General features: G+C 45.1%; 1 protein-coding gene across 1 annotated transcript; it reads right to left on the minus strand.

The window, feature by feature from the left end:
- Positions 1–876: 876 nt before the first annotated feature.
- On the minus strand, positions 877–9,690 carry poc1bl (POC1 centriolar protein homolog B (Chlamydomonas), like). The gene is made up of 11 exons (XM_057020137.1): positions 9,536–9,690; positions 8,114–8,558; positions 7,438–7,607; positions 6,327–6,516; positions 6,053–6,238; positions 5,727–5,844; positions 4,310–4,486; positions 3,397–3,528; positions 3,122–3,232; positions 2,488–2,640; positions 877–2,356 (listed from the first exon to the last, which is right to left on the minus strand). Exons 2-11 carry the CDS (start codon positions 8,497–8,499, stop codon positions 2,228–2,230), a joined length of 1,752 nt encoding a protein of 583 aa, XP_056876117.1. The 5' UTR covers positions 8,500–8,558; positions 9,536–9,690; the 3' UTR covers positions 877–2,227.
- Between the last annotated feature and the right edge of the window lie 937 nt (positions 9,691–10,627).

The raw sequence follows: 10,627 nt of genomic DNA on the forward strand, positions 1-10,627 counted from the left end.
AATTCATATCACCGTTTGATGGGCGGTTGCTCTTTGGCTCTGCAGCAGCAGGGCAGCGTCTCGTCACAAGGTGATATAAAAATCCGACACAAAATGTGTGTATAAGCAAATTAAAGTGTTAAATAATTCAGGTTTCCATTCAAGGGTCAGAAGGTAATTTGAGTGGCGCACATATTGCCAAAAGTACAAAGGAAGGAGGTGAGACAGCCATGGTTTGAAAAGCACTTCCTGCTATTTTGTTTTTTTTCATTCAGAGAGACTAAATGCAATTTGTTGTATCAAGGTCTTTTCATTTATGGCTGGATGACAGATCAGACTTTGCATGATACAAATATTCACAGGAGGCAAATAAATCCAATATAAGACAAGTATTTGCCTGTTGTACAGGCCTTCCTTTATTGGTGGAAACCTGGTGTTACATTCCTGTTAAATGTGAACATACGACTACTATAAATGTTGATTCACAAAACTGAATGAACGTCAACTCAAAACTCAAATCTTTAGAGCATAAATATAAGTTATAAAGTGGTATTTAGCCATTCTGCATGAATTCACATAAAGAATTGCTTACTTTGCATTATACTGTATAAAGTATTATATAAATATATTTTTTGGTTTATTAATCCAGTCACTGATGTCATTGCGCCTCCTGCCGGTAGGCGTCGCCATATGACAAGAAATACTCCAATCCAATCCCTGAGACGCGGTGGCAGGTTTCCAATGGATACCACAATTCTGAAGCATCATAACTCAGTTCTGCTGTGTGAGTGCTTATGACAGCGTGCAGCAGAGATAAATGAATACAGCGTGCACGGCTTCCAGAAGCATGTGAGCTACTGCATAATGCAACCTGGTCAAATAAAATCTGCTACTGCATTGTTGGTTGTATCCATTTTCTTTTAATCACCCCCGTCCTTCATATCAAGTAATTATCATCATCATTATCATCATTGTCCCTTTTCCATTATCAGTAGTTTAAGAGGTGCTTGCTTCACACTCTGATCCCTTCAGACAAACTGAACACACACACACACACACACACTTCAGGAGCTACTTGACATTTTCCCACTGTGTCCAAGCTGTTGTTTGCACTAATGATGACAAACAGGCGTTTATAGCTGCTATATAACAATCCAAGAATTACAATATATATTTTGGTCCTCCCATACAGACTTGATGTCCTTTCAAGTACAGTTTACACACAAAACGGACTGGCACAGCCAAGGAAAGGGATTAAATTAAACAGGCACTGCTACCTTTAAGGCTTTTTTTTTTCTTTAACAAACTCAACTTAGTGCATCAAATCAATATCACATCATTTTAAATACCCGAACACATCTCTTGTGTTCCACTGACAAATTACCCCCCCCCCGCTTCCTCAAAGGCACAGCGAATGGAAAGAATACAACATACCTGTCTAATATTTTCAGCTCTATGAGACAAATTGCACTTGATACAAATGCTTAATGAGTCCTTCAAGTCTTGTTCAGACAGCGTTTTACCAGAGCCGAGCACAATCACAGCGCTCCCTCTCACATGACGCAGCATGTTGGGAAGAGGCTGGATTAGGGCAGAAATGCTGCTGACCTCACATTCCTGGCAGGTCTTTTTGAGCCAAAACCACCCTTAAATCTTTTCTTTTTCTTTTTAAAGTCAAGAGTAATTACTTGTAATGAATGCTAGGTGCACATTAGGGGGAGAGCTTTGTATGGCAGCAGTCAGTGTTGTTTTTAAATAAATGCTTTGTCGGGGCTTTTCTTTAAGGCACTTTTACGTGTGTGCTGGAGGGTTAGTGCTGCATATGACAATGAGGACTGGAAGATTTGCCAAAAGAAGACCCGAATTAACCTCTTATTGCAATCATCCTCCTCTCTGGCAGCGCATGAATTTATGCGGCCGTACGCGGACCTTGGAGTGGTTTTCCCACTTCATTCCAATTTCAGTCGCAATTCACGCCTGATGAAAAGTGGAATTTGCTAGTAAACGCTTAGCGAGCCACGCGCACCGATTTGCATTCCCATTCCCAGTTCAACTGCGCCGGATCATCCCCTCCAGTCGAGTGCATCATCAGATGGGGAGCCCCGTTGGAATGGTAATGCAAACACGCAAATGTTCCCGAGCTTCGGCGCTGCAACGGCGAGCCGAGCCGGGCAGAAAAGTGAACGTGCAAAAGCGTTTTAAGGTCACTTGAGGTCGCCTGCTGCTTCTTCCTTCCGAGTCCGTCCTGTTAATCGAACTTCCATTGCTGGTTTTTGTCTCCAGGGTTACAGCGCATCATTTTGACGTCCGTGCGGCCCGCCGATGTGCGGTAGGCGGTGATGCACATGTCTGTGTGGGGGTGGTAGATGCTCCCGTCCTGTTGGGGTCAGATTATTCCACAGATGTCAGCTAAACTACTGAAACTACGAAAATCACAAGCTCAAGCGCTTTCATTTTAATGGTTGCGAATGTATCCGACTGTTTCTTCAGCCTGAAGGGCACCTGTACCTGTCTGAACTCCCAGAGGATGCTGGGAATTCGGGTCTCGCCGTCGCCAGGGCAGTGCTTCATTCCAATGGAGGCCCTCCCCTCCACGACTTCGGCGCACAGCTCGGTCACCGTGTTGAACCGGATCTCCTTCTGAGACGTGTATTCAAAGTACTGAGGCAGGAGAGAAGATGCGGTGTGAAAACGTTACGCACAAAGAAAACGACTTCGTTCAGAAAGCCTGGAAAGAATGGGATGAAGGAGAACACCACTGCGGGAGCGTCCGAGCCATTTGTCTTCATTTCCTCTCTTTGGTGTATAAAAACCCATCTAAACGAGCACAGGGCAGCAGTTTGGCAGCCTGTTTCTGCTGGGATTACAGGGTGTTAGGCTCTGTCCTGGGATTAAGGCCTGATTAAGCGACGGCTGCACAGATCGCATCGGTAAAGATTTGGCAGGCTGAGCGCAGTTAAAACATGGAAGCAGACGGTGGAAACCTCCACCCACGATTATTTACTTCCACGATCCAACTTTTTTTCATCCATTGGAACATCGACCTCCAGTCTTTCCCCATCCTATTTGAAAATATCAAACATCTCCGACTGTTCTGAGAGCAGCCGTGACGGCGCGGAGGAAGTCTGGGGACATGAAGTACCTGGTTGCCTCCTTGGCCGTGGCAGCCAAAGAGAGAAAGCTGGGCGCCTGTGACACTGTGCTCGGGAGCGTTGTAATCCAGGCATTCAGAGTTGATCCCCAAGCTCCGCACCTGTATAAAGACAAATAAACACTACTAAAAAAACACCCTCAAGTACCAGTTATATAATAATGTGACACATGGCTAAACTGCAAAGCTTCCTTTATGGAGAAATGAACTCCAGTCCATCTCACACCATAAAAACGGAGCTGCATGGATGTATATCAGACACTCACTGCGCCATGCCAGCCTGCTCTGTCCTCTGGTATGTGCAGGTCAGGGTAGATATTCTTTAGATACCAGTTAAAACTCTGACATTTCAGCTTGTCTCTCAGGAGCAGCCGCCCGCTGATGTCCCCGTAGGTTTCCTGCAAAGGCGGGAGAAGGCCATCAATTAACGTCACACGTCACCAGCACCAGCTTGTGTTGCCGTGAGCCACGGCGACGGCTGTCACCACGAGGGACTTTATGGTTGAACAACAAATGATTACTGGCATCCGGGGTTGAAGGCCGGGTCTTGAACGCGAGCAAACGCAGGTGAATGAGTAGCTCTCAGTGGCTGTTTGCTGAAGTATGGAGCTACACCTTAAGCAAAGTCCATGAGCACAACTGTGATCTATTACAGCCAACAAATACGCTTTGTTGGCTTAATAACCGATAATGGGAGGGAGGAACTGAGTTCTACTACCATGAAATTTGAGATAATGTGTCCGTGCTGACTGAAGAGGCAGACGATCCTCTGCCACATCTGGGGCCAGAGGTGCAGCCGCCCATGTGAGTCAACAGAACCTCAATTGTGGTAATCAAACGGAGACAGGAAGCAGATTAACCATATCACAACACTAATGGACGTCTGAATGCCGCCGCAGACTTTTGAGGCGGTCGGTCATCTGTGTTCAATCTGCCTGGACCTGATAATTTATTGTTTGATCAAAGATCCCCTCCATAAATAATGCACCCTTTCCAGAGAGGCGAAACGCAGATGCTTGAATTTCTAATGAACCCGAGAGGCAAGCGTGCACGTCGCTGCTTGCCCTCCCAGACGTGAGCCCAGCCCAGACAGACAGACCGACGGAGTTTCATCGCACACGTAGCGCTGTTATAGATAGCGCGCGTGCGTGGTGACGTCACAGCTGAAGAGTCTTCTACCTTTCTGGCTGGAGGGTTCCTGTTGTAGAAATGCTGTTTATAGGAGTCCATCCAAACCTCTGCAGCCCGCACGGTATTTTGGAGGAAGTTTGGCCGTGCGTAAGGGGCCTTTTTAGGAAAAACGTGGCCCACATGAGAGCAGGGATGAATCTCCAGGCTGCCCCCACACTGCCACACCTGTTGAACAATAAACACTTAAAAAGCATCCCCAATCATTGCAGCATAACAGGAATAACCTCATGCTAAAGCTCCAATTACCCCTAAAGACGATCCTTGACAACAGGAATCTGTTTTGTATTCTCATTGTATATTTTGATAGATTGACATGAGTCAGGGTAAACAAACCACACATTTATGCTGTAATAGAAACTGGCGCAGCCTTAAATCCCTCTTTCAAAAACAAAGTGGTATCTTTTACTTTGGATTCACGAGGGTGTGTTTAATTTGTTGAATCTGTAGTCTTGCATTTCTTGTTGATCCAAGATGAAGGGGGGAGGATCGCATATCATAACGAGCCATGAAATGAGCTCTCATTTTAATACACAAGCTCCTTTATCATCCAAGTTATCGTTTTATGAGTTCAAAAACTGTTTTGAAAACCAATTCTCTTCACATAAATTATGCATGAGTGAGTCCTGCTGAGGAGTAGTTTTATTTCCACCTATAACACTCCCCTTAGGGAAACTGGCCAATTCTTAATACTAAAGCTTCACACAATGAACGTTATGCATGGTGATGAAAGGCGAGTTTGGTGAGTTTGTTAATCATAAATATTAAAGTAAGATTTCTAGTCCTGAGAAATATGACTACTTAATAACAGAATTTGCAGGATAATATTAAAGTTATTCCAAAGTGAAATTATGAGTTCTGTATGTAGCACTGCCACAGGAACCGCTCACAGCTAGCTTGGAGAAAATATAGCATAGCCTTAGCAGATAGAAATGCTCTCAATTAGTTGAAATAAAAGGACTGGTGCTTTATATTTAGCAGAGAAGACAGATGATTGTTGAGTTACTATCAAATGTAAAGTGTGGAAGAAAAACTTGACCACAAATCTCTTGAAACACTGGTGAAAAATGACATAGCTAGTGCAACCCAGCAACAAGTCCTCTGGAGCCTCAGAGGGTGGTCATAGTAGGTCCAAACACCCAAAGATGAGGCTGAGGCTCTATCTTTCAGACAGATAATTGGGAAAATACCAGTGAGAGGCACCAAGAACCTCCCAGGTTACAAAATCATTGTTGCATAATTACCCACTCATTTCAAAGGTTAAACTAACCCTGTGTAATTAGAGCTCAAGCCCTGTTGTGGGACACACATAGGTCTGCTTTTTGAGGAGAAACTTAAATTTTCTTTTTGAGAAGACTATAATATAATTGTGAGTGACAAGCGCAGTGCGGGTGGCAACTGAACTTACTCTGAAGGAGAGCTCCAGATTTTCTCCCCCCCACACCTCCATGCCCATGTCATATGTGCCAAGGTACTCAAAAAAGTTCTTATTTACAGCAAACAAGCCGCCTGCCATGGTAGGAGACCTGAAAGAAAGAGTGACGACGTTAGTGTCGCAATCTTCAGTCTCATATTCTTACCCCTCCCTGCGCAGATGATTTCTTAGGAATTGCAACGGCGTGTGGCAAGAATAACCACACCTTAAGCTAATAATCAACCCATTGTTGCAACATTGTAGTTGGCAAAAGGACACAACTAAAGGCACTTCTGCTCTGACAAAGAGCCTGCCGTCACCTTATTGGGTCGACGGGAGACTTGCGCCTCTTGCGTTCCCTTTCGGGCACAGAGTGCCACTGGAAGGTGAGTCTCCAATCAAAACCTCCGATCATGGGCTCTTCGGTCTGCATGTAGAATTCAAAGGTGTTCCAGTCAATGGTGTCGATGACTGGGCACACGATGGTACTGGAGTTTTCTCCAATCCTGAAACCCAACCAGAAAAGGAGGAAAGTTCACTTCAGATTTTGCTCTGTGGAGTTTCTGTTGAAACAGAGAAGCTGCTCATCGGCACCTTTCCAGAAGAGGCTCTATCCACCCGGGCACGCACTCACAGTGGCAGTCGAGGAAGGTCAGCACCTCGCCGGTAGCATAGGTGGCACCGATCAGACGTGCCCGCACCAGACCTTCTCTTTTTTTGGTGCGGATGAGACGCACGCGTTCCAGATTACTGATGTAGTCAGCAAGCTGGGACTTTAGGTAGGCTGGAATTTAAAAATAAACAGTCAGTATATCGTGGAGTTACGGTCGAGACACGCAAAAAAACAAGCTGGGCAGCTGAGATTCAATACATGGAACAACCGGAAGCCGACCCAACGGTTCAGTTTTGTTTCCTCTCAGTTTCAGGCTTGAAAAAGTTAACAAGTTTCTGCCTGTTTGCCAGATGGTGGTGGGCAGGTAGAATTACCCGAGCTTATCCGAGCTTACACCGGCCACTGGAGCGGAAAACACATTTATGCTCTACACGATGGTAACAGCAAGCGTTGGGAGCTACAACTAGCTATGCGGTGAGGACTGAGAAGCCACGCCATTTATGAGCTGGAACATCAGCAGCGTCAACGCCGCCCAGGGTTGCTGTGGCATCGTGAACCCTTCCTCACGAGAATGAGAGGTTTAAAACGTGGCGAGAGAGGAGGGAAAAAGTCGCTCATGGGGCTGGAACCGGTTAGAATGGGAGGGGCAGGTACAGTATTCCATTTGGAGAGTTCATGACATCATGGCGGCGCGGTGCACACACTGAAGTAATCATGGTGTACCAATACCAGTTAGACCAGAATTAATTGGGTTTCAGGCAAACTGTAAAGTTGAGGATTGGGTGTCAAATATGGTGTTACTGATGTATTTGTGTATTTGTAAAGCCTCCCTTTAGCCATTCATGGACAGAAAAGTCCCTGGACCTGTTTCTAAACCAGTTTATGAATGGACAGCATCGAATCACTGTTCCATAAATAACATACTTGCTTTAGAACTTGCACGGCTGACGGTTGTCAGCTTTAAGATAACAACTCAGTTTGACAAAGCGTTTAACCGCCTTCATATTGTCTAGAAACGCATACCACACACACCCCGGTAGTGTTCAACACGACTAACTGGTGCACCCCATGCGTCAACGGCAAAAGTCCGACCTCTGTCGCTGAAGTCATCGATGAGGATGATCTCTTTCAGCAAAATGGCAGGTGTGGTCTCCAGAACGCTGTGTATGGTCCTCAGCAGGGTGGACCAGGCCTCGTTGTAGAAAGCGATGATCACAGACGTGGTGGGTAGGCGCCGGTAGTTAAACGTCTTGCTCCGGCATCTGAGGCATGCGGTTGTTCGAGACGGGGAAGAAAGAGTCAAATATTTAGAAACAAATGTTCTCTTCCAGTAATGATAACAAGAGGCAGAGAATCCTGGCAAAGTGGGGCAGCGCATCGCACCGAGCAACATACCACACCAAATTAAAGGCAACGGCACTTAAAACTAGTCTGGAGTTCCATTTAGCGTCAGTAAATGTCAAAGTCCTCTCAACCAGGCCTGCCTGTTGTATGTTTAGAGATCTTAGGAGACCGAGAGGAGCAGCATCAGATAGGCTGTGTCATGGCTCAATCATTCAGCAGGGGCTATGCTAACAGCAGCCCGCATCACAAAGGCCTTTATCTCTGCACACAACTGCCAGTGATTCAGGATGATCCTAATCTCCTTATTCCTGACACCATTTTAGCATTGCTATCAGCAGTCGGGGCCATATGCTTCATTTAAGGACATGGCCCAAATTAGTTTCTGTCCCTTTCTGACAGGTTGCTTCCTGTTAGCTTCACTCACTCCTTCATCCTGTGGTCCTGGATGTGTCGGTGGAGGGAAATCTTGTCGCTGACAAAGATGTTGATGGCGTAGCGCTCGATGCTGTCCTCTTCCTGTTTCTTCTCATCGGGGCTGAGGTTGAGGTGTGCGGCCCGACCCAACTCCCCGGGAGCGTTGGTGTCGGGCGGCGGCTTGACGTAGAGGGGCCGAGCCAGCTGTCCCTCAGAGCCCATCTCCTCCAGGGACATGCGTTGCACCACAACGTGGCGTGCCTTCTCATCTTCCTCAATGGAGGACTCGGGAGGAAAAGAGGAGCGTTCTAACAGCAGATAACCCAGCCAGAGTAGCCAGAGCAGACAGCCCGCCTTGGCCAGCACGGGCAGTTTTCGGGAGATACGGAACCTCATGACAGGGGGATCCGAGAGTTCGCTAGGACGGGCTGAGCGTCGAGGAGCCCTGCAAGCCTCTGGAGAAGAGGAAGAAGAGCAGAATTGCGTGTTTCTAAGGCAAAAACTACAAACAGAGCAGAATTGCGTGTTTCTAAGGCAAAAACTACAAACAGTCACAATTTACGATTGCTGTGATTCGAGCCCTCAGATTAAGTAAATCACAGAGGTTACACAACACCCCCACATCGACGGGCTGATTTTTTTCCCCCTTTCTTGATCTTGCCAAAACTCTGGGAAATTGTTTTGGGTTTTCTTGCCAGCAGACGAACACCAGTGACTGACATGCAGCACCTTTACAGCCCATAGCTGCCCCTGCACTCCATGTGGGCACTGGCCAGAAGACTCAGGGTTACAAAACAGAGCTGGCTGCAGACAAACCCCCCCTTTATTAGCTGTCCATCACAGCTCTATCCCTTTCTGAATCCGATAGCCTTGCAGTGAAGCCAACTGGAAGAAGCAGGAGGGGAGAAAGGGCCCTAAGATGCAGCCTCAACCTTGTCCTGCATGGATACCATCGCAAACTACAGGGATATACTACATTTTCTTCCAAAACACATTCTTTGGCACTGTATTAGCCTGTTACCCCGACGTAACCCCTTTTTACAGCTGTGGAATGTTAAAGAAATAATAAAAAACTACTTTGACTTTCACTAATTTAAAGGCATCTTGCCACTGGTTATGACATCACAATAAAACTACTCCAATGCAATGAATGAATCTTCAAATAATAGTTAATAAGATGAAAGTGTGACTCTGTTATTACCATCTTGATTGTAAATGTACTTTAAAACATTAAAACGCTGGTGGTAATTCGTCTTCTACTCTTCTCTGTTGCTTTAATAGACACTGCGCCGACAAATATTAGAAACAAACTGGTGAGGAAGTCAAGTCACATAAAGTTTACAACGGGCAACGCGTACTTTGAGCCCTCACACAGCACCGACTTATACAAATCTAGTCTTATACAAGCGAGAGGTGTGGTTATCGGATTTACCTTGCCAAGAAGTTACATGTCTTGGGGTTTCTTCCTAATAAAGTGCGACATCTTTTTAAAGTTGAACCTCGCAGATGTCAGCATAGCCAAACCCTCTCCTCCACGTCCAGCGTATCAACCCCTGCGTCGAGTTAGGCGGTCGGTTATTACAGCTTCCTGTAAAGCCTTTCAAAGTAAAAACGCTTATGGACTCACACACCTGTTATATCTTTTATGGAATATAAGCAGGTCACAATAATGCTCTAACGTTGTTTATGATAAATCAGTAAAAACTAAATTTTCATTTAGCGATATGATTTTCTTTCAGAACCTGAAAAAAAATGTTCAAATATCACATTTTTAAATACACTTCCGGTAGTAGTAGGTTCGTTTTCCGTCGACTTAACACATCGCTGAATGCTAACCAGTTAGCTGTCATTCGTGAGCGATTTGTTCCGACGACGATATAATCAGTACGTCGATAACTTCTGACTGTTTTTCGCGTTAGTTACCATAAACAACATTAAACTACAGCGACGCAGGCTGTAAACTTTCAGACCAGACTTGTGTATAGAATTAACAGGCGCAATTTATTTTTAATAAATTATGAAGATAGCGAATATGAGAGTTTTTGTTTCATTTTGTTTCAATAGAAGCAACAATGGAGCTTCTAAAGCGTATTTCATGTCATCTGACAATAAATGACAGCTATAAAGAATGTGTGAAATGCTTTTTTCCCTGGACTAATTAATAATTGATCGACTGTCCACATTCATCGAAATAATCCTAGTTTTTATTTACGCAGTAATTGTAAAGAAAATAATAATTACATATCATTGGTAAAAAAAAAAAGTTTTATTTTAGATAACTGAACACTATTTCTGTGTTCAGTAAGTGATGGTGCATTTGAAGTTACAAAACGTCTTAAAACTCATCTCCATGTTTGCAAGACAGGATGCATTTGTAGTCTGCATGAATGCACAATCTCTCACACACACACTCTCTCTCTCTCTCTCTCTCTGTCTCTCTCTCTTCTGTCTGTGTATTTGCCATTATAGGCTTGGTTTGTTTTCCCATAGGCCAGGTCCTGCTCAGGCCGGACCACACTTGCCT

The sequence above is a fragment of the Takifugu flavidus genome, chromosome 21, assembly GCF_003711565.1.
Source record: "Takifugu flavidus isolate HTHZ2018 chromosome 21, ASM371156v2, whole genome shotgun sequence".
Taxonomy (NCBI): Eukaryota; Metazoa; Chordata; class Actinopteri; order Tetraodontiformes; family Tetraodontidae; genus Takifugu; species Takifugu flavidus.

Bases quoted from the DNA above. Each gene is read 5' to 3' on its own strand.
- poc1bl (XM_057020137.1), bottom strand. From the start codon at position 8,499: ATGAGGTTCCGTATCTCCCGAAAACTGCCCGTGCTGGCCAAGGCGGGC. The intron at 6,239-6,326 runs GTGCCGATGAGC...GTTGGGTTTCAG, and splicing joins ATAGAGCCTCTTCTGGAAAG to GATTGGAGAAAACTCCAGTA. The intron at 5,845-6,052 runs GTGACGGCAGGC...TCTTTCTTTCAG, and splicing joins TCTCCCGTCGACCCAATAAG to GTCTCCTACCATGGCAGGCG.